The following is a 23,619-nucleotide window of genomic DNA, read 5'->3' on the forward strand; positions in this document are numbered from 1 at the left end:
TATTTATATTGAAGTGAGTCACCTTTTTTTAGCCAAAATTTAGATAAATTAGAGTATTTGGGTTTTCCACCCGATTACACTGATTCAAGTTTTTTAAATTCACTTTAATAAATAAGAAAACTTTTGAGTTTATTTGAAGTAAAAAAAACCTCACAAAATTGACCTTTGATAAAAACCCCCTAAGGGCCAGCGCCAATGCACTCCCGGCTCTTTGATTTCCAACTTCGGAAATTGAAGCGAAGCGAGTGCATTGGCGCTGGCATTTGTCATTATAGCAGTGAGATTTTGCAATTTGCACCAAAATCCGCTGCGTCAGCTTGCACCCGAGCGGAGGTAATGTTTCCGGGTGCAGGCAGAGCAGCGGGCTAGTGGATCCTTGGCTTGCGTTTTTCCACAGGCAGAGATCCATATGGTGTGGCCCTAGCCTTATGAGGAGTTCAGTTGTCATTAGCACATGTTACTCTCTTGAGGAAGGGCATACTGTTGTCATGAAACATGTATTCTTGAGCACCCCAATAAAATGAAAATACCCCACTTATGAATAAGAACATTATTATTGTTGTCTGCATGCATGTACTGGCAGTGGAATAGGCTAGTTTTTTTAACACGTTAACCCTCCCCAGCAAGGAACATCTAATAGGTAAAAGGGCATACCTTTTATGAAAATCTGTTTCTAACCCTCTCAATGCACGTTTATTGCTTCATGCATGCAGTGTCAACAGTTGGCTGGGAATTCACAGAGATTTCCTTTTTGGTGCAGACTGATTCCTGCTGGGTATCTTGTAGTGTCACTGACTAGCATTTATTGGTTTTTGAGCACCTGACAGAATGCATTAAACATTCCAGCTCATATGGATATATTATAATATGTTACCTGTGCCTCAGAACTATGGGCAGCAAATGGAAGCCAAATCAATAATGTTGCGCTGAAAAATGGTTCACTCTGGTCTATTCAAACTTCTCTTCTCTGTCCTAATAATATTGTAAAATCACTGACCTTTTTCTGGTCTACAGCATAAGCCCCAACTTCGCATTGTCTCCTCTGATAACATAGGTTGGCCCATATACAAAGTGTGAGTATACATAGGCTTAGAACCAAGGTGTAGTAATTATAACTTCTTTTGTGATCCTAGACAAGCATTTTCTTTGACATTTCAACTTGTATGAGAGTTTTTACCTTCATTTTCTCCTAGAGCTCAAAAGTATGGTCCAGTACCTCACCAGGTAAAAGTTACCCATACTTTGTATATATTCAATATACTGTAAGTACTTGTGCTCATTTACAAACATAGGGGTAAATTTACTAAGCAGTGAAAATTCGCCAGCGACGGCTTCACACCTATCGCAACACTTCGCCAGTCGAATGCAAATTTTCGTTAGAGTTATTTCGGCAATCAAAGCGAAGATGCACTAGCATTCAATTAAGCCTAGCGCAACTTTGTTAGAGTTCTTGTGCTCAGGCTAATTTGCAAACGGCGGGAAATTATAAAGTTCAATGGACGCATATGTTGCAGCAAATACATTGCATTACACAAATCCATGGAACCTCAATAAAGAAAATTGAGTTGTTATAATGCCCTACACATGAGCCCAGTGTATAGTTTATGTGCCATATGTTAGGAAATGTATGGGGGAACCCGGTTACCCAAAAAAAATTATAGAGACTTTTGCAAGCTATCACTCACAAAAAAGAAAAAGATGCCAGTGTTATTTGGGAACTTTAAAAATATGATGTAAGTAACAGAAGATTGAGGAAGATTTATGCACTCCAATGCGCTTTGCCTGGTCTGAGCTGGCGAAGGAAAGTCTGGTGAATGAGGTAACGTTCAATAAAATCTGCATCTTAGTGAATTTGTGGAGTAACGTCCATTCGCCAGAGCGAAAATTCCCCTGGCAATAGAGTGAGAATGACCTCTAGAATCTGTCTCTTCTACAGCGAAGTTACATCTGCACCCGTTAGTAAACGGCGAAGTGCCTGAAAGTGGTCGTCGCCAGCGTTACTCACTTCGCCCTTTAGTAAATCTGCCCATAGACTCCAAATTGAAGTGAAGTTACCAGTAGAAACCAATTAACTGTTTGCTTTTTACCTCCACATTTCTCCCTAATAAAAACTCGATTTTGATTTACATATTGTTGTTTTTTACAACAGCACTTCTGTCATTTAGCAGCTATGTTTGTAAATGATGCAAACTGTGCCTGATATACACCAGAATATGATTTTTCCTTGTAAGCTTAATCAGAGTTGCTTTTGCAACTAGCCCTTTTTCCTTTTTGAACAACCTTTGCAGCTTTTATTTTGCTCTCATTTTTGTTACTGTTCTGGACGTAGATGAGCAGCTGCTAAATTTTTCTAACTACATAATAACAGTATATTGCACAAAATCATACGTCCATTGAGTTGCAAAGCACCATAAACTTTACAGCTCCAGAATAACATTGTTTTATCAGTACTATGAACACTGAAATTCCATATATATTTTTATTTTGTTTGCCTTTATGATCCCAAAGGCAGTTGTAAAGTCCAGCACCTGCCAAAACTTGAAATGTCTTTATCTCATAGTTACAGGCTTAGTGGAATGTAATGGTTCTTTTTTTATTCAGAGGTGATTGTAATATCAAGAAATCATATATTTCCATTCATATGTTAAAAATGTTGACAAAAAAGGGTACAAAAAAAGAACTCGGGGTGACTATTGCGCATAGTATAGAAAGGGATGTCTGATTATGAAGATTAGGGGTGCTGCTGGCTATGTTGAGAAACTCTCCTCAGCAGGCAGGGCCCCAGTAGTTATCAGGGGTGAAAAAAAGCTGCCGCTGGTAAATTTTGTAGCAGATTGCACTCTCTACACTAGAGATGCACCCCTCCTTGGACCTGTTCTGGCACGGGAAAGGCAAGTGCTGGGGAGCGATGGGGGACAGCATAGCAGGACCTGCCTCACGGAGGCTCATGTCACATAATTGCCCCTGGCAATAATCCAGACAGGTGCATTTTTTTTCTAAAAAATACATTTGGTCTCTACCCACTGAATTAGGGGTTCTTTGTATTTCAATATATGTACTTATACACAGTGCTATTTAATCTGTGGGAAAAAATTAAATGGTTAAACATGATACTTTTAAGAATACAACAGAATTTCCCCATGTCAGTCACTGCTATATTTTTAATATATAGAGGGAGTATTTAATCTAAATATTAGACAATTGATGTCTTTTCAAAAAAAGAAAAATAAATAAATATCTATAAATATTCTTTGATTATACTCAGTTGGGAAATTGATTTGCATTCTATTCTCTAGGTGTTTTTTTAAGCAGGCAGCATGTGTTGAATATCACATGACCCATGCAATACCCAGCCTACGCTTTCAATAATTAACATAATTGTTATGAGTCATAAAATTCTGCAAGATAACAATTAACATGCTTTATTCTCCTACCAGGTGCAGAAATGATAATTTGGCATTTAATATACAATTTTTCTATATGCGCAGGCAATTTTAGAATCATTACTTGCCAAGAAATTTTGATCAATTATTGAATAACTCCGTTCATTTTGAGAAACTGTTATTGTTGCACCTCTTTTTTTTTTTATTCACTTGTTTTCTTTATATACTTTTTATGATTATACCATAGCTAATTATTGAGGACTATGAAAGATATATTCTGACGAGTGCAGGTCTCTATAAAAATGTACTGAATAAGGCAGTTTGTGTGGAAACGCTGCTTCAGCTACATAAACCATTTTCATAAAAATACTTTTCTAGTACAGGTATGGGATCCTTTATCCAGAAAGTGACAAAATAGTTCAGATTTTTTTTTTTTTTTTAAATACTTGCTTTTTCTCTGTAATGATACAACGGAGCCTTGACTCTTTTCCTCTGTTAGATTCTTCACTGAGCCTATTTATGCACCATGTGAGAAACTAGTTGTTCAAACAGAACACCAAGCACTCTTCAATTGTGTTAGTAATTGTTATGCTTAGCTGGCCAACTCATTACTGTCCACTATGTAGCTATTACCTGAACTGTATATTGCCAGCAACTACCCATTGGGCCTAAAAAATATCGTCGACATACCAGGGCTACAAAAAAATCCAGCCCACATTTATGGTTCCTGGATATAACCAACTCCTGAGCCAAATAGCCTTCTTTATAAATATATAAAGGTAGGAAGCATACTTCTTGCAAATTCCAAAATGTTTGTGTTTAAATTCCTGTACCAACTAATTTATCAGGTCCACCTTCCCATAATAGTAGGACATTTTCCACATATTGTGTACTCCGACATGCCCTTCTGCAAATACACAATTGCTTTCACATTCCCTTAAAAAATGGAGGAATGCATAGGTGGAAACATTCTTCACCCCTATTGCTTTTCCTTTAAACTGTAGTTAAAAGCATGAGCAACAAATAGTTGTGCTTTAACACAGGTTTCCATAACTCAAGTACAAAGCTGGTCATTCTACTTCATACCCATAGATTTTGCTAAACGCTGTTATTCTTATCTTGTGGGGCATTAAGGAGTAAAGACTCTTCATCCAGTGTTGCTATAATCATTTTGATGATACCAGGAACGAATACAGTATTTTAAGAACATCATTAGTGTCTGTTACAGTAGAAGGAATACAAAAAAATAAATAGCCGCAGGCACCCTACAAATGAATATTTTGTGTAATATCAGTAACTCCACCTTGGCCAGACACAGTTGGTTTTCTGGGGCATCCAATGGATTTTTGTGAATTGTGGGTCATTTTTTAAAGGTTGAAATTTATCCATTATCCAGGTGTATCCATTTTCAAAAATTCTTGTTCTTTATTATTAACTATACTAACTAACTATGTGTTCTATCCACATTTTCTGGATGTGCTCTATCCAAAATTTTCTGCTCAATATCACCATTCTTTCTGTTGGATCTTTGTTGAGTCTCACATGTTGTTGTAAATTAGATAATTATCTTTAATATTCTTTTTGATATTTTTCCTTTCTACAAAACCACCACTAACCACAGTTAAATAAGACAGCCAGGATATCTAATGGGAACTTAAAATTATTCTCACGGTGCTGCTTCAGAATGTCCGCAATCAGTGATAAACGGCTGAAGGATAGAGTGTCCTGAAGTTATTTGATTTGTTCCAGATATTTGCAGGAGTTTATCCTTATTCTTGACTAGAGCACACAAGTACTGTGTGTGGCTTTCTTCAATAAGTAGTGCTCTGAAGGGGACTTAAGTGCCAATTTTTTTTAATTTGCGTCTGCAACAATTATTTTCTTAGAAAAAAATTATTAATATAATTCCCTCCTCATCAAGATAAGGATATAGTGTAGCTTTGAGTGTTTTAGAAAGAGGATGGAGCTAACATTTTGCACATGATTAATCTTGCATCTCAGTCAGAACTTTCTTGTTTAGAACTTTTCGGTGATATCTTTTATCTAGAGGTCAACTAAAGAAGTACAGTTGAATAGAAATGCTTGGCATGGCCAGCGTTACACAGGTTCATATGTATGGGTCCATAAAGCAGAGCTGTGGAGTCGGAAGCAATTTTGAGTAGCTGTAGTCCGAGTTGCCAAAAATGTTCCGAATCCTAATAACTTTAAATACAAGCATTGAAATAAACAAATCCGATTTAGGAGCTTCTATGAAGGAGGATCTGGCAGAAGCAATTCTGTTTCTAAGAACAAAACTTTAGTTAATTGTGGATTGTATTTAACAGCTATTCTACAGCTATACGCCAGGTTCAATTAATATATAAGTTGTTTTCCAATTGTTTTTGGTTTATGATCTTGTGATAAAATGGCTTCTGCTATGTACTTAACTTCTTTCAATCAACATGGAAACATTGGAACCTGTATATAAAAAAGAAAGAATTTTAAAGTAAAATATACATATAATATACTGTTAGCATGCACTGGTAAAAGCTGTATGTTTTACACAAGTTATATAACAAAGAACACCATTGTATTGGACAGGGCTTATCTGTTATCTGCTATATAACCTGTGCCTTTTCTTCTTTTTCAGCTTGAAGAGCTGCCCCCATGCCCCCCAATGTTTATATAAACTATAGCAGTCTTTCTGAAGCAAACACACTAGTTTTATCAGTGCAGAGCAATAGTACATTATATTTTGATTACTTTGAAACACTATCAGTGGTGTTATTGCGCCTTTAAAACAGAGGAGTCAAATGATTTATGTACCAACTTCACAGCGTTGCTATAAAGATCAATAATTACATTTTACACTTTCTTTAAATTGCTAAATAAAATTTTTTTTTTCATTTCTGCTATAGTTCCCCTTTAAATTAGGAGCTTGATAGAAAACTGTCTCAATGACCATTAAACAATTGACTAAATATCATATGCGTTACATTCTTAAAATATCTATTTTACTATGTACACTGAAAAAATGTGTTGAAAATAACGGTAAAGACAGTTTCGTGCAGGAGCACATTTTAAAATGGATTCAGAAGCAGTGTGCCTGTATAATTACTTTGCCTACAACAGAACACAGTGGCAGCTAAAGAATTAAGTGTCCATTCAAGTGGTTTCATTGATTCTTTAAAATAAAAAAAAATCAATGTATTTTGGTAACTTATTATTCACTTTGTGTAGTTTTGTAGGGAGTCTTTAGATTACTTTTGTTTCTGTTGACAGAGAAGCTTATTGCTAGGTTAAAATGTGACTTGTACCGTCTTCCATCTTGTTCCTTTTTACGTATGACAGCAGCTAGAACACCAAATTGTTCCTTTTTGTGTATTGTATCTCAGTTACAACACTTGAAATATATAAACAGTGCAGGATTCATCAGTGGAGGACAATGATAAAAGCAGTTTATCACTATGTGATTCGGGGAGATTTAGTCGCCTGTCGACTAATCGCCTCGTCTTTGCGGCGACCAACCCCCCCTGAACGCCTTCCCTTGAGCTGGCTAAAATGAAAAATCGCCGGCGCTAAAGCAAACGTGGTGATTCGTTTTCCGAAGTTGCCACACGAGGAAACTTCGGGCGACTTCGGAAAACAAATCACCGCGCGTGCTTTAGCGCCGGGATTTTTCATTTTAGCCAGCTCAAGTCGACCGGACGACTAAATCTCCCTGAATCGCCCAGTGTGCCCCTACCCTAAATGTTTTCTGTCTCTGGTGTTTGGCAGCTCAGTAATTCAGGTGCAGTTTCTGAACTGTTACAATTTTGCAACATTTAGTTGATAAATTTCTCAGCTTATCTCTGGAGTGTTAGCTGGCCGCCCTCCCTTCCCAGAGTTCCCTTAGAAAGACATAAGAAGGTAAAAAATGAAACTATAAAGGAGAACTAAACCCTAAAAATGAATATGGCTAAAAATGCTGAACTAAACTGAACTTATTGCACCAGCTTAAAGTTTCAGCTTCTCAATAGCATCAATGATCCAGGACTTCAAACTTGTCACATGGGGTCACCATCTTGGAAAGTGTCACATGCTCAGTGGGCTCTGAGCAGCTGTTGAGAAGCTAAGTTTAGGGGTCGTCACAAATTATCAAGCAGAAAATGAGGTTTGTCTGTAATATAAACTGATGCTACAAGGCCAATTATTAAATTCTGATACTAATTGCACTGGTTTCTGTGCTGACGTAGTAATTGTCTGTATTAATTACTAATCAGGCTTTTATTGTGACATTTATATTCTATGTGTACTGTATATTGTGAGTGGGTCCCTAAGCTCAGTAAGTGACAGCAGCACAGAGCATGTGCAATGAATCGGCAGAAAACAAGATGGGGAGCTACTGCGGCATCTTTGGGGAGACAGATCTTCCCTGCTAAAGGGATGTGGTTGCCTTGGGCTGGTACAGAAGGCCAAAACATAATGTACAACATTTCTAGCTACTTCTTTAGTTAAGTTTTAATTCTTCTTTAAATGTCAAATAAAAATAGAAAGTAATTGGAAAAAGTATTTATTTCTAGTGAACTATCTGAAACCAACTGATCTGAAAAAAACAGTTTGCAGGGGAACAACCCGTTTAAGCTGCAACAAGGAATATGCAAACACAAATATGCAGTGTTGTTAAAATAAGCTTTTTAAATATATTTAATATAAATTAAGAAACCTAAGTAAAAAAAAAAAAGTATAATTGTCCTTTTAAGGCTGAACCACTGGGTCTGCTGGTTTGTTAGGCACTCCTAATGATTATAATCACCTCAAACCCTGGATCTTTGCTCTGGTCTTGGCCTACTGTATGTGCAGTAAAGTACATTATTACATGTTTTCTCCCTCACAGCTTTGTGTGTGCACATGAAATCTAATTTAGGCAATTACTTTGCCCTCCTTTGATCAGATATCACTACAAGATATATACTCGTGTAAAAGGCTCATTACAATTGAGTACAAAGACGTTTAAGCATCTTGGATAGCACAGCTGACCTTACATGTAGAAGGCCTGACTTAAATATATGTGGACACTATTAGATGGTCAAAAGGGAACACATCTATAATACTATGTATATAAAAAGTCTAATTTGTGATTGGTTCAAATGCTGAGACTGTTAATAGTTTGCTTTAAAGGAAAACTATACCCCCAACATGAATACTTAAGCAGCAGATAGTTTATATCAAACTAAGGGGCATATGAAAGAATCTTACCAAACTGGAATATATATTTAAGTAAAAACTGCCCTTTTACATCTCTTGTCTTGAACCTCCATTTTGTGATGGTCTGTGTGCTGCCTCAGAGATCACCTGACCAGAAATACTACAACGCTAAGGGGCACATTTACTAAGGGTCGAATTTTGAAGTGAAAAAATCTTCGAAATTCGACCATCGAATTGCAGTACTTCGACATTTGAAGTCTAAGTTTTTTTTGATCAAGTATGGCCATATGCAATCGAAGTAAAACCGTTCGATTGATCGATGAAATCCTTTGATTCAATTTTCAAAAAAAAACTTAAAAACGTAGCTAAATGTTGGCTATAGGTTCAAGGAGGTCCCCATAGCAATTCGGCAGGTTAAAGGTGGCGAAGTGTTGAAGTTTTTTAAAGAGACAGTACTTCGATTTACGAGTGGTCGAATATTCGAAGGATTTTCAATACGAATCTAAGTCGAATTTGGCCTATACGATGGCCGAAGTATCAAAAAATTACTTCGAAAGTTTTTGAATTCGAAAATTCACTTCGACCCTTTGTAAATGTGCCCCTAACTGTAACAGGAAGAAGTGTGGAAGCAAAAGACAGAACTCTGTCTGTTAATTGGCTCATGTGACCTAACAAGTATGGTTTGTTTGTGTGCACCGTGAATCATACGATCCCAGGGGGTGGCCCTTATTTTTTAAAATGGCAATTTTCTATTTATGATTACCCAATGGCACATACTACTAAGAAAGTATATTATTATGAAAATGGTTTATTGAAGCAGGGTTTTACAAATGAGCTGTTTAATGCAATATATTTATATAGAGACCTACATTGTTTAGGGGGTATAGTTTTTCCTGTCACTGCACTTATAATGCGTTAACTTCAGTTTAAGAAACAACTATTGCTTTAATAAAAGACTTCCTAAATGATGTATTTGTGATTCTGTTGTATAGGTTCAGCTGAAAACACCAATATCAAGCCAATATGTCATTCGGACTCAGCCCACCAATACGTGCCTTTCTACCCTGGAATGTGCTGCTGTTGCACTCTCTATTATGGAGAAAAGGACTGAGATTCAGGAGGTGAGTGATTGTCTTATTACTCTGAGAAAGTTTACATTGCAAGTATATATAGTTTATGTGAGTGTATGGAGGGGCGGTGTTAGTGTGTCTAGGTATGTGTGCTGGGTTTCATTTTTAGGGGTTGAACTTGATGGACTGGTCTTTTTTCAACTCATCTTTACAACCATGCTTGCTATAGAGTAGTTCTGTATGTGTGGTTCAAAAAAGTGATCTCATGCACTAGATGGCAGTGGAACAAAGGGGATAATGTCTGCACGGTACCTCTGCATTAGAGAATAAAACATTGTAAGTTATTACATCAGTTCTTCTGCTTGTATGTTATTTAGAGCAGGGGTCCCTAACCTTTTTTGGCCCGGGGTGAGGGAGTCAGAGGGTTTGGAGTCCATTTCGGCGTGCCGCGTTAATTGTTTGGCCACCCGGTTCAGGACTGGCGGTTGGGGACCCCTGATTTAGAGAGAGGTCAAACATGTATCTATTTTTTAGCCTTGCTTCATGTTCTATGTTCAGAGAAAGTTTAACTAAACTTCATTAGGTAATCAACCTCCCTGTTTGTAACTGCAGCCATGAAACATAGAGGCATTTATATACGAAATCATTAACCCCCTATTGCACAAATATGAGGATATTAGAGGTCTACAAGAAGTTTGATGAACAAGGCTGAAGCCCAAGTGCTTTTATTACAGGTCATGATATTTCCAATATCCTCATATTTTGAAAAGGTATCTCACAATACACATTTAAGTAAGTCATGTGACATCATTAAACACCATTAATAATGATTTGTGTATATTATATGTATAAACCCTTTCCAAAATGTTTTGACACTGGGTAACATATAAATAAAAACAAAATGCAATTATTTCATTTAAATTCTATATTTCATTAATTGAAAATAGTAGATAGATTTGTAAACAGACATTTTGTAAACATTAAATAAATGAAACTATAACGGTGCAAATGCACATTTTTACGGTTCTTTGCTATTGTTTCCCTTATTGATCGTATGTCTCTTCTTCTTGTAATTTTTCTGACAGATTATCCTCCGTCCTCTCCAAGCTCTGTGTTCATTCCAGCTACAGCATGGCGCTCAGGTTCATCACAGCAAGGAGCATCTACTTAAAAATGGCCTGTATAACAAACCAATGCCAAAGAATAAACGCAAACTGAAGAGGATGGAGCTCTTGGTTAACAACGTTAAAATTTAGAGACCCATTTGTGTTTTAGGTGTGCACATTAAGAGACAAAGGATCTTCTTGGCACATACAGTGTGGCCAGCTCAGGTTCGATTGCTGGCAGTTATCAAAACAAATGGGAAATGCTAGTTAAGGAGCGTTTTGTATTTAAGATCAAACAGGTTGTTTTGTTTATTTAGTATTCACTAAAAGATAGAGAGGCCTATCTGAAGCAATGTCGCTATAATTTTGTATTTGTCTTAAAATTGTATGGCTAATTACCCTTGGTATAAAAGTCATTATTCAGGAAAAGATGATTTTCTATTAAAATGTAAGACCACATATCAGTAAACCTCTTAAAACCGATTTGCAATTAAAGGTGATGTCCACCTTCCAACAATTTTTTCAGATAGTTCACTAGAAATAGACTTTTTTTCAGTTACTTTGATTTTCTGTTTGTGACCGTTTTTTTTAATACTGAAGTTTAAAGTTTCATCTTTCACCATATGTCTTTCTAAAGAAGCTCTGGGAGGGGAGGTCGCCGACCCTGTAAACTGTTCTAAATTGATACATTAGTTGATGCATTTCTTATCTTTGTCCCTGCTGAGCAAAATCCCCACATTTCATGCAAAGCAGCTGTTAGATTTGATACAATAGTTGCTAATATTCCACAGATGCTGCTTGAAATGTATCAACTCATGGAACAAATTGTAACCTTAGTGAAGTTTGGGGGGATCACAGCGGGATTTTTAGCATAAATGCAGGCCACTCCAAGGTGAAAAGAAAAACAGTCCGTTTATTTTGAAAACAAAAGGCTTCCAGCAGCAATCAAATGGCAACAGAAAGAAAACAGCTTCAGTCAGCAAGTCCAGTAACAAACAAAATAGCTTACTTCAGCAGTTTTAGCCTTCAGTACCCCAAGATACTAACCAGGCTTGGTCTGTGGGGAAAACTACCAGCAAAAGTATCCAACTGGTTATCAGGCTCCCAGGTCTCTGAAAGTTTTAGCTGGTGCAACAATCCAGGCAGCTCCTACACACCCCCTGCACACCTCCTGCTGACTCCCTTAAACACCCCTTGACTGCCCAGCCCACCTTCTGGCTGCTTAACCCTCTGGTGTTTCTTGAAGGGAACACTCTTAAATGGATGGCTCAGAACCTAAAAACAGGGGATACATATCTGCCATCCACTATAAATCCCGTCCGGCTTGTACACCTTTCAGAATCTGCTCTTGGAATACTGACTTGATTACTCGGATAGTATTCTCGGTTAACCTAAAGGATTTAGTAGAACCTCTAGCCACAATTTTTTTGTAGTGAGTGGGGAGCAAACATCTGGAGAAACCATTATGCATAAGTTATACACTGCAGTGTAACTATGCCATGAAGGACCCCGTTGTAAAAAAAACAGAGGGATCCGCCTTACACACCTACCTACCCGCCACTCCCCTACTGCTTGCGTGTCTGCCCACCCGCCTGGTGCTGAGAGTCTGCAAATATTTCCAGGATAAGATCTGTACGCCCTGCAGGGTCTGCTTCCTCTATAGTTACATTGCTGATTATATACACCCATGTCCAGGCTCAGTTTATAAGATCAGCTCTCTCGATTAGCATTTTCTTAGACCCTTCTAGACCTTTTTGAGTCTGAGCACTGTATACAAATTGTTTACAGTGCTTTGTGTTGTGCATTCAGAAGTTCTCACTTGTGATACACTAAGTGGCCAAATGTATGCACTTGTCTGTCCAACGTGGCATTCCCAAACTAAGGGTACTTATATGAAGTTGGTCCTCTCTCTTCTACTGTAACAACCTTTATGTTTCTAGGAAGACTTTCCACTAGATATTGGAACATTGTTGCAGGGATTTTTTCCATTCAACCACAAGAAGATTAGTGATGTTGGGCACTGATGTTTAGGATCAGGACTCTATGCAAGCTAGCCAATTTAACCCACTCCCACCTCCATAAAACCATCCTATACTAACCTCTCATTGTACATGGGGGCATTATTGAGCTAAAACTGTAAAGAGCCTTTTCCAAACTGTTGCCACAGTAGGAAGCACAGAATTTTACACGGTAGTCTTATGTTTTAATGGAACTAAAACCATAGGTAAACCGCTCCAGATCATTATTCCTCCCCTGGCAAACTTTACTTTGGTATTATGAATTAGGCAGATAGTGTTCTCCTGACATTTGCCAAACCCAGATATCTTTGAGTGCTAAGTGCTGAAAATGACAGGCATCTATTGTTCCAGAATCCAGTGGCGGTAACATTTTGCACCACTCCAAGTTTGTGTGCCTCTGATCACCCATGAAAATCTCATGTTTTTTGCGCTGACATTGCTTCTGAAGATAAAAAGGAACCAGGGAATGAGGTCCAATTGAGATGTCATTTTATTCGTAGTGTCCGGTGAGTTTTGGACATATAGTGTAATGGCAGTGTCATTTCTGCCTGTTGAAAAATTTTCTCTCGTTATAGAAAGGTGAATTTAATAAATAAAATAGATTAAGAATCAATTGCAAAAAGCTGTTTTTGAAACTATAGCCATAGAAAAATGAGTCAAAACACATAATATATTTCCGAATACATTCTTTTTAAAACTAAAACTAAACATCTACCTCTCCCTGGCCTCAAGTGTGCTGTCAGAGGCCAGAACTTTTCTTAGTCTTGAGACTGAAACTGGGACAGACACGGTAGAATACCCAGCGGGATGTGTTTGTGCCGCACGCATCCATCCGTTAATATAATGTTCTGCACTCTGCTAGTGGCAATGACAGTACAATGTGGGGAAAGGTGAACTGAGAAATACATTTGCAAACCAACTACTACATTTTCTTAAAGAGGTTGTTCACATTCCTGCACTCTTCTCAGTTCAGTTGGTTTCAGACAGTTCTCCAGAAATAAAGACTTTTTTCATTTACTCTCTATTTTCTTTTTGTGACCATCTTTTTTAATGGGAAAAGGGGTCACCGACTCTGTTCTAAATGAGACGTTTGGTGGCCTAATGATGTGATCCTGACTGATATCCATGTACTATGGATAGTGATCAGTCAGTGCAAGGTGCAATGGCAAATGATGAAGTGAAGAGGACCTGCAGCATTGGAACATGTTGTGATACTAAACTCTATAGTTAGTATAGATTCGGGTATATATTATTTATGTGAAAGTCGGGAGGGTTGTGTGTATGGATGCTGAGTTTTCATTTGGAGGGGTTGAACTTGATGGACTTTGTCTTTTTTCAACGCAATTTAACTATGTTGACAGGGAGTTCAGAGATGAATTTCCCACTTCATTTATCTATTCTTGCAGCAGATTAAGTACTTAATCGAAGTCTTATCAATACATATAGCTTACCTTATTATATTCTAGCATATATTATTGTAGGCTACTGGCAAAAACCCCAAAGCAGGGGCAATATGAATGAGCATGAGAACAGAGCTTTACTTGCCAGATCACTGCCTTGAGTGGGGGGGGGGGGGGGTTGAGCCAAGGCTTCCTAAATGGGGTGGGATTCATTGTAGCACTACAACATTTCCACTGCACATCAGCCCGATCCACCATGTTGCAAAGTAAAAAAGGCATAGAAAGGCTCCAGACAAGCTTATTCCCATACAGACCTACCCACCACACTGGGGCCTAGGAACATTCTGTCTGCCTATATACCCAACTAAACTACCTGTACAGAATGTATAAAAGGTACATAAAGCCTAATTTACTCAGGTTCAAGTTGCCAATTTAGGATGCAAATCGTCATGTGTCTCTAACCTCAATGCAGTGTTTCCCCCCAGAATTCCAGTTTTAAGGCTAGTGACACATGCTTAGATTCGGGGAGATTTAGTCGCCCGGCGACAAATCGACTCTTCTTCGGGCAACTAATCTCCCCAAAAAGCCTTCCCACCGGCTAGAAACTAAATCACCTGCAGAATGGCACTCTGAGCTAGTCGTTTTCTGAAGTCGCCCGAAGTTTCCTCATGCGGCAACGGGAAAATTAAGCATTCCAGCTTTTCGGGAGATTAGTCGCCCGAAGAAGAGGTGATTTGTCATCGGGAGACTTAATCTCACCTAATCTTAGCATGTGTCAGTAGCCTAAAACTGCTGTAAAGTAAGTTGCATCTGCAGCAACTTATTCTATAACAGGGGTCCCCAACGTTTTTTACTCGTGAGCCACATTTAAATGTAAAAAAAGAGTTGGAGAGCAACAGAAACATGAAAAAGTCCATGGGGCTGTCAAATAAGAGCTGTGATTGGCTGTTTGGTAGCCCCTATATGAACTGGTAGCCTACAGGAGACTCTGTTTGGCAGTACACCTATTTTTGTGAATAGCATGCAAGTTGCAGCCAATATTTACAGTGGTAGTGGTATCACATTCAGTGTGTTTATTATAATAACAGCAATGCAAACCGAATCACTTGCCATAACTTGCAAATATTGACACAACTCTCTAAGGGAAACATTTTAATATGTTTTAGTTTTAGTTTTTAATCTACATGAATTGCAGCTACAGTATATTTTATTGTGAAAAAATTGTATGGAGTCAAGCTACAACTCTCCAGACGGCATGTTTTAGTTATACACTTTATCCCTTCTATATTTTGATTAATTATTTTGAATATTCTATACCAGGGATCCCCAACCTTTTGAACCCGTGAGCAACATTCAGAAGTAAAAGGAGTTGGGGAGCAACATTAGCATGAAAAATGTTCTTGGGGTGCCAAATAAGTGCTGTGATTGGCCATTTAGTAGCCCTTATGTGGATTGTCAACCTACATTGAGACTCTGTTTGGCAGTGCACCTGGTTTTAATACAAACAAAACTTGCCTCCAAGCCTGGAATTCAAAAATAAGCACCTGCTTTGAGGCCACTGGGAGCAACATCCAAGGGGTTGGAGAGCAACATGTTGCTCACGAGTTGGGGACCACTGTTCTATACTATATTTCGGTTTTTGTTTTATTTCTTTCTCCTTTCCTACATACGCAGATTTAGCATTAACATATATTGTCCATTGAAGTTTAAACATATAGAAATTTCAGTACAATATAAGTACATAATAAGTAAATATGTTTGATACTGCTACAACCCAAAACAAATTATCATGATTGTTCCCCTTTAAGCTGTATGCCAATAAACTAAAATGTGTGTTTATCATACATTTTTTAGAACATATTTTATAAAACAAAATGACTTTATATTCATAAGGTGATTATAACACAATAGAATGCTGCTAAAATACACTAATTAAGAAACAAAAGAAAAATCAACACCATCTGTACCGAGGTAAGTACAGCAGTTAATGGCAAAGGCTGGGTGATTACGATCACTAATCGCCATTCTTACAGTTAAAACTAATTAAAGTAATATGAAAAAGCATGAAATAAAAAACAACACTAAAACATTATGGAACAACAGGCAGAATGTAGAATACATAACCAAAATGGCTAAGCAAAAACTTCAAGGCTCTTGTTACAACTAGGATCAACAATAATGTTTAGCCGCACACCACTTACTTGCTTGCACCTGAGGAAGGGGTTCTGACCCCGAAAGCTTGTGCACTCAATAAATCTGCATATGAATTAAGGCATTGCCTGGACATTTTGGTGTGCTCCTTCCCACTTCACATATCTGTATCTTGTTACAACTATAAATGAACCAGTAATGTAACAGCAACACATTGTAATTCATGTACATGTAACTCCACTACAGTGAAGCAGGCTGCTAATTGGCTGCTGTGGGCTTTTTCCATTGAACAAATGGGAACTTAGGTGAATAAAGGAGTTAGTAGTTAATAAACACTATGGGGCAGCTGCACCACTTCGCCAGACGCAAATTCATTACCACTAAGCTAATTCACTAAAATGCAAAGTTGCGTCTCAGCAGCCGCCTCACTAGCGTTACTTCGGAGTAACGACCATTCACCAGAGGGAAAGGTCTCCTGGGAATAGGGTGCAAACGAACAATAGCAACGGTCTCTTTCACTAGCGAATTGTGCTCTCCTGTTAGTGAATTGACGATGTCCCTGTGGATGAGATTCCTGTTGAATTGTCGCTAGCGATGGCCACTTCGCCCTTTAGTGAATCTGCCCCAATATCTTTGCATCTATAACAAACTCTACTCTTCTGGGAAAGCTTGCCACTCTGTTTTGGAACTTGAGTGGGATTTGCTTCTGTTCAGCTTCAAGAGCATTATTGTGGTTGGGCAGTCAGGCCTAATTCTCAGTCAGCGTTCCAGTTAGGTTGAGGTCAGTGATCTGTGCAGGCCAATCACATTCTTACATTCCTGCTGGAAACATTGGACAATTCAGTATACAATATGTGTGCCCTCAGTTGCTCCTATTCTTATGTTTTCATTAAATGCAGCAAGATATGTAACATATAGAAGACTTCCAGGCCCTGACTGGTATTCAAAATTGGACCTGGAATTTCAAGTGCACAAAGGCCCAAACAGTCCACAAAATAGTCAGCGTCCATTTCATCTTTCAGCAGCTCCTGTGACATTTGCCAGAATCCACAGACTGGTCTTTTTGCAACTTCAGGTGTTTGGTCAAAGTATTATAATTAGATAAAGGTGTCAGATAGAGACAAACATTGACCTGCTCTTTCTTTTAAAATGGATTTAATAAAGTATTGATTTTTTAACTAAGGGGCAGATTCACTAACTTCGAGTGAAGGATTCGAAGTTAAAAAACTTCGAATTTCGAAGTTTTTTTTGGGCTACTTCGACCATCGAATGGGCTACTTCGACCTTCGACTACGAATCGAAGGATTCGAAGTAAAAATCGTTCGACCATTCGATAGTCGAAGTACTGTCTCTTTAAAAAAACTTCGACCCCCTAGTTCGCCACCTAAAACCTACCAAACTCAATGTTAGCCTATGGGGAAGGTCAACATAGGCTTTCCTAAGTTTTTTTGATCGAAGGATATTCCTTCGATCATTGGATTACGATCCCCAGATCCCGCCCACACCACAGTTAAAAGACCATGAAGACATCAGCGCTAAATAAGGTAACCCCCCCTCCACACACACGGGTTATTCAGTTGAACTCAAGGGGTTCCTGTTGGCATCCATTAGATTTTTGTTGGAGCACAATTATTTTACATTTGACTCGATATATTATCTGCAGAGATGTGGGACAGCAATGGGGGCGAAATTTGCTCCCTCCTACGCCAACCTATATATATGGGATGGTTGGAGGAGACCCACATCTCTGCAGATATGAGAAAATCTTTGAGATTATACACGCGCTATATAGACGATTTACTATGTGTGTGGAAAGTGGGTGAAACGAGTTTCATAACCTTTGTGCACAAGTTAAACCAGAACGAATTAAATCTAAAGTTTACAAGTGAATATAGGCCAAAAACAATTGAATTTCTGGATGTGAAACTAATGGTGGTGGATAAAGAAATACAAACCACTATCTTTAGGGAGCCATGTAGTGGAAACACACTTCTGCATGCCACCTCCTGCCACCCGAAAAATTTGGTGGGTGGGATACCTGTGGGCCAGTTCCTCCGGCTTCGGAGGAACTGCTCCACAGACATGACATTCCAGGAACAAGCAGAGGATATGAAGGAGAGATTTCTAGATCGAGGGTATGGGCGAAAAGTTGTGGACAGGGCCTATCAGAGAGCGAGACAAACAGAAAGGATGAGTTTATTAAGTGTGAATACAATGGGCGGAAAAAAGAAAAAAGCAAAACAGGGGCTATCAGAAAAGGTCCCATTTGTAACTAGGTATAGTAAACAGTTCTATATGGTATTAGATATAGTTAAGAAATACATCCCGATTCTATATGCAGATGATGATTTTCATAAAATATTAAAAGGAGGAGTCAATAGCATACCAAGGCGGTCTCATACATTGAGGGACCACTTATCACCAAGTATGTACAGGGAAACAAATAGGGGAGACCAAAGAAATAAGAGCTTTTTGAAGGTAGAAGGGAGCCACAAGTGTGGTAGTCGTAGATGTATAACTTGTCAACATATGAAAATTTCAAAAGAATTTAAGTCTACGGTGACAGATACTAGCTTCAAAATAAGAGATTATATTAATTGCAATACATCCACAGTGGTTTACTTGATAACATGTCTGAAATGTCAGAAACAATATGTGGGTTGCACAAGTAGAACGCTAAAGGAGCGAATACGAGAACATCTGAGTCAAATAAAAAAATCCAAAAACAGTTGAAAAGAGTAATATAACGAGACATTTCTCAAGATGTAATGGGAGTGATTTAGCATATTTTTCTGTACAGGGAATAGAAAAAGTAAGATTGGGTAGTAGAGGGGGTAATTTGGCAGGGCTGCTAGCAAAAGGGGAACTTTTTTGGATTTTTTACTTGCACACTCGGTTACCACTTGGTTTGAACTACGAATTTGATGTAACATGCTTTACGTAAATTATAATGTGGCTGGCTATGTCTACAATGAGGTGGATATATAGAACTGTATGGGGCAGATAAGAGAATGTGATATATACTGGTAATAATATTAGGAGTGAGAATACAATGTAATGGGGCAGTAATTGCCATTTAAATACTTGTTTAAATGTGGGTATCCTAATAAAATGGTTGTGAAATGAAACAGAGTATAGGCAGAAAAACATTGTTAACAGGACCAATTTGATATGTATGTTGCTTTAAGAAAAGAAACGTGAGGTGGCAACACGTGATTGGTTTTAATGTTTGGGGAGGGATTTCCTGGGGTATAAATTTTGTGACCAAATGTAACAACAGTAATGCCTATGAATAAGTGCCTGTGGGTGCGAAACGCGTAAGGCGGAGCATCAATTGGTCTGTATGCCTACTTTTTAATAGTTATGATGAATAAAAAGTGATTTTTTAACTTTGAGAATTGACTGGGAATATATTTCTGAATTTTTGATTTGAGTGCCCTTTGGAGTTGGGGGCTATATTCCAGCATTTTTGGCCCTTTTTGACAGGCCTGTATAGACTGCAATATGGGGGGGTTTGTGGATGCACACCTAAGGCCAATTTCAAAAAGTATAATTTCAAAAAGTATAAAGCCCTGTCTAAGTAATTCAAGTAAATATGCCAGTGCATTTAATTTTGAAACAGGGTTTTTTTGTTACAAAGTTACAAAGTGATTTTAATTACAACACCTGATTTCTACTTTTCTTAAATGGGCGTTGGTTAAGGCAGTCTCTCCCTCTTAAAAGCCGCTCAGCAAGTTGGCGGGGGAGGATCTAGCACAGAGTTGAAACCAAGGCACAGGAGATGTTTATACAAAGAATCGCTACTACAGAGAGGTAATGTACCTTGTTTACTATGACTAAAGATAAATAAGTTAGGGACCACCATGTGGGGTTTTACCTTGACGTGGTATGGTGGCTTATCAATATTATGATCATAACTTTGTAACAAAAAAACCCTGTTTCAAAATTAAATGCACTGGCATATTTACTTGAATTACTTAGACAGGGCTTTATACTTTTTGAAATTATACTTTTTGAAATTGGCCTTAGGTGTGCATCCACAAACCCCCCCATATTGATGTATTTGCCTGAAGCTTTGGCTAAGCTCATGTGGTTATTGCACCCTCATACCCCCCCTTTATACTTTTGGTGGTCCCCCTCACTTGTTGTGCCTTGGTTTGTGCAATCGCTCTCTCTTAAAAGCCATAAGTGCTGGCGGCATGGGAGGGTCTAGCCGTGAAAAAACCAACGTCCCATTAGACACTACTCTATGTACACATACACTTATTATGTCTCTCATTTATTTCTTCTTTACATTCTTTTATTCTATGCTTTCTTACACATATACTCCCAAATACACATACACTTTCCCTTACCACTACCATACATACTTTCACTTTTCACTTACACATGTATACACACTATTGTGCAACTGCACATATCACTTTACCTTGATTTTAATTACAACACCTGATTTCTACTTTTCTTAAATGGGCGTTGGTTAAGGCAGTCTCTCCCTCTTAAAAGCAGCTCAGCAAGTTGGCGGGGGAGGATCTAGCACAGAGTTGAAACCAAGGCACAGGAGATGTTTATACAAAGAATTGCTACTACAGAGAGGTAATGTACCTTGTTTACTATGACTAAAGATAAATAAGTTAGGGACCACCATGTGGGGTTTTACCTTGACGTGGTATGGTGGCTTATCAATATTATGATCATAACTTTGTAACAAAAAAACCCTGTTTCAAAATTAAATGCACTGGCATATTTACTTGAATTACTTAGACAGGGCTTTATACTTTTTGAAATTACACTTTTTGAAATTGGCCTTAGGTGTGCATCCACAAACCCCCCCATATTGCTGTATAGACTGCAGCAGTTGAGTAGTAAGTTTTTTGGCCCCTCCACACACACAAAAGTTATAAAAAGCTATTGATGGTCGGTCCCCTATAAAAGATTTTTAAAAATTGGTGGTCAGGGCCCCCTATAAAAGTTTTTTTAAAAAAAAAAACATCGGCGCCAGGGCCCCCTTTACAAGTTAAAAAAAAATTTGGGCCCCAGAGAATATTTTTTAAAAAACCATTGGCGCCAGGGCCCCTCTTACAAGTTAAAAAAAAATTGGGGCCCAGAGAATATTTTTTTAAAAAACATTGGCACCAGGGCCCCCTTACAAGAGTATTAAAATAATACATTGGTGGCCAGGAGATTAAAAAAAATAAAGAACCACACATTGGTGTTCAGTAGAATTGAACTCATGGCTTCAGGACTTCAATTTCGGCTGTTTTTGTGACTTTGGGTATTTTTGCCACTTCGGGATTTTGGCTTTGGCTGTTTTCGTAGCTTCGGGTCTTTTCGCTGCTTCAGGACTTTGGCTGTTTTCGTGGCTTTGGGTCTTTTCGGGACTTCGACTTTTCGGCACTTCCGCATTTCGGCAGTTTGGGACTTCGGAAGGGCAGCGCGGCTTTGGCACTGTCAATGGGGGGCTCTTTCCAAAAGTTCAGCACTACCGGGCCCCCCTTCAGGCCCGGGCCCGGTACACTTGTACCCCCTATGCCTCCCTGATGGTGGCCCTGTATACAGTATATACACACATACTAGTATGGATCCATTATATGGAAACCCGTTATCCAGAAAGCTCTGAAGTAAAGAATGAAAGTCTCCCATAGACTCCATTTTATACACATAATCCAAATTTTAAAAAAATTATTTATTTTTTCAGTTCCTTATACTTGATCTCAACTAAGATATAATTAATCCTTATTGGAAGCAAAACCAGCCTGTTGGGGTTATTCAAAATACATGATTTTCTAGTAGACTTAGGGGCGGATTTACATAGGGTCGAATATCGAGGGTTAATTAACCCTCGATATTCGACTGCGGAATATCGAATATCGAAGTCGAAGGATTTACCGCAAATAGTTCGGTCGAACGATCGAATGAAAAATCGTTTTAATCCATCGATCGAACGATTTTTCTTCGACCTAAAAATTGATAGAAAGCCTATGGAGACCTTCCCCATAGGATAACATGGCACCTCGGTAGGTTTTAGGTGGCGAAGTAGGGGGTCGAAGTTTTTTTTAAAGAGACAATACTTCGACTATCAAATGGTCGAATAGTCGAACGATTTTTAGTTCGATAAAAAAGTCGTAGTCGAAGGTCGAAGTAGCCAAAAAAATCATTCGAAATTCAACGTTTTTTTTATTCTATTCCTTCACTCGAGCTAAGTAAATGGGCCCCTTAAAGTATGAATATATATATATATATATATATATATATATATATATATATATATAGTGTTTTTTTTCTTTTTTAGAACTATATTGGATGAGAACAGACAGACACAGACAGGCTATGTAAACAAGTAAACAGTAAGACTTTACAGCCGGAGATTATACAGCAGACATGATGAATAGCTGAAACCTATGGAAAGAGTTCTGAAGTCCACACACGTAATAATCATTTGCACTTTTTGCCCTTAGTACTTTAATTAGGTTCTGCTGGCTTTATTAATCCATCCCACTGGTCATTTTCTTTTTCTAGCAATGCAGATATAGCAACTGACTGTTGTATGGATGCTGTAAATCTCTTAACGTAATTGTAAAGCTTAAACCAATATCCAATAAGTGATATAAATTCCAGGGGGAAAACTCAACATCCTTTAGAAGTATTACATACTAGAGTAGCTAATATATGTATGTATTTCCACCCTTTAATTACTAGTACATAAATGTTCCTACTTTCTTACAGTATTACTGTATTATTTTTTATATCAGTAACTAAAAATTGTGGAATCAGAATCAGGTTACCCCAGGTTAAAAGCAGATAATTCAGAAATTCAGAGCCAGGGATATATAAAAATAGTTTTACATAAACACTGTCTGATAAAAATGACCAACTACATAGCCCTTTATAAAGTAAGATAACATTATCAAGAGTGTAGGTGCTGTGATTGGTTATTACTGTAGGCCTGTGATTTGACTACATTTGGTGATATGCTCCTCTTTTTAGCTTTGTTTTCCATCATAATGATTATTAAGCTGCAAAGGAACTGTGCAATTTATGAGGCAATATAGATTTACAGTGCAGAGGAAGGACAGTAAAAATAAGTCAGTTACTCATCTCGGCAAGAAGGAATACAAATCCCCCCAAACTTGTTTCAGATCTAGCAATATCACAACAGAAACATATTGAATCCTTAAACCCTGATTACAAATTACATTAATAATTAACAAATTAAAGAGGTGTGAGAGCACTACACTAATGCTGAGCTCTAACACCCCATAGAACAGAATGGCTTTTGGCTTCTCAAAACAGTCTCAATGCATTCTTTGTAAATATTAATAATA

The 23,619-nt window shown here is 38.0% G+C and overlaps 1 protein-coding gene across 1 annotated transcript in view; it reads left to right on the forward strand.

The window, feature by feature from the left end:
- dtwd2.L (DTW domain containing 2 L homeolog) overlaps positions 1 to 11,123 on the forward strand; it is a 62,717-nt gene extending 51,594 nt beyond the window's left edge. The window contains 2 exon segments of the mRNA NM_001096836.1: positions 9,542 to 9,670; positions 10,705 to 11,123. Of these exon segments, the coding sequence (NP_001090305.1) occupies positions 9,542 to 9,670; positions 10,705 to 10,875 (300 nt within the window). The 3' untranslated portion in view covers positions 10,876 to 11,123.
- The last annotated feature ends 12,496 nt before the right edge of the window (positions 11,124 to 23,619 follow it).

The sequence above is a fragment of the Xenopus laevis genome, chromosome 1L, assembly GCF_017654675.1.
Source record: "Xenopus laevis strain J_2021 chromosome 1L, Xenopus_laevis_v10.1, whole genome shotgun sequence".
Classification (NCBI taxonomy): Eukaryota; Metazoa; Chordata; class Amphibia; order Anura; family Pipidae; genus Xenopus; species Xenopus laevis.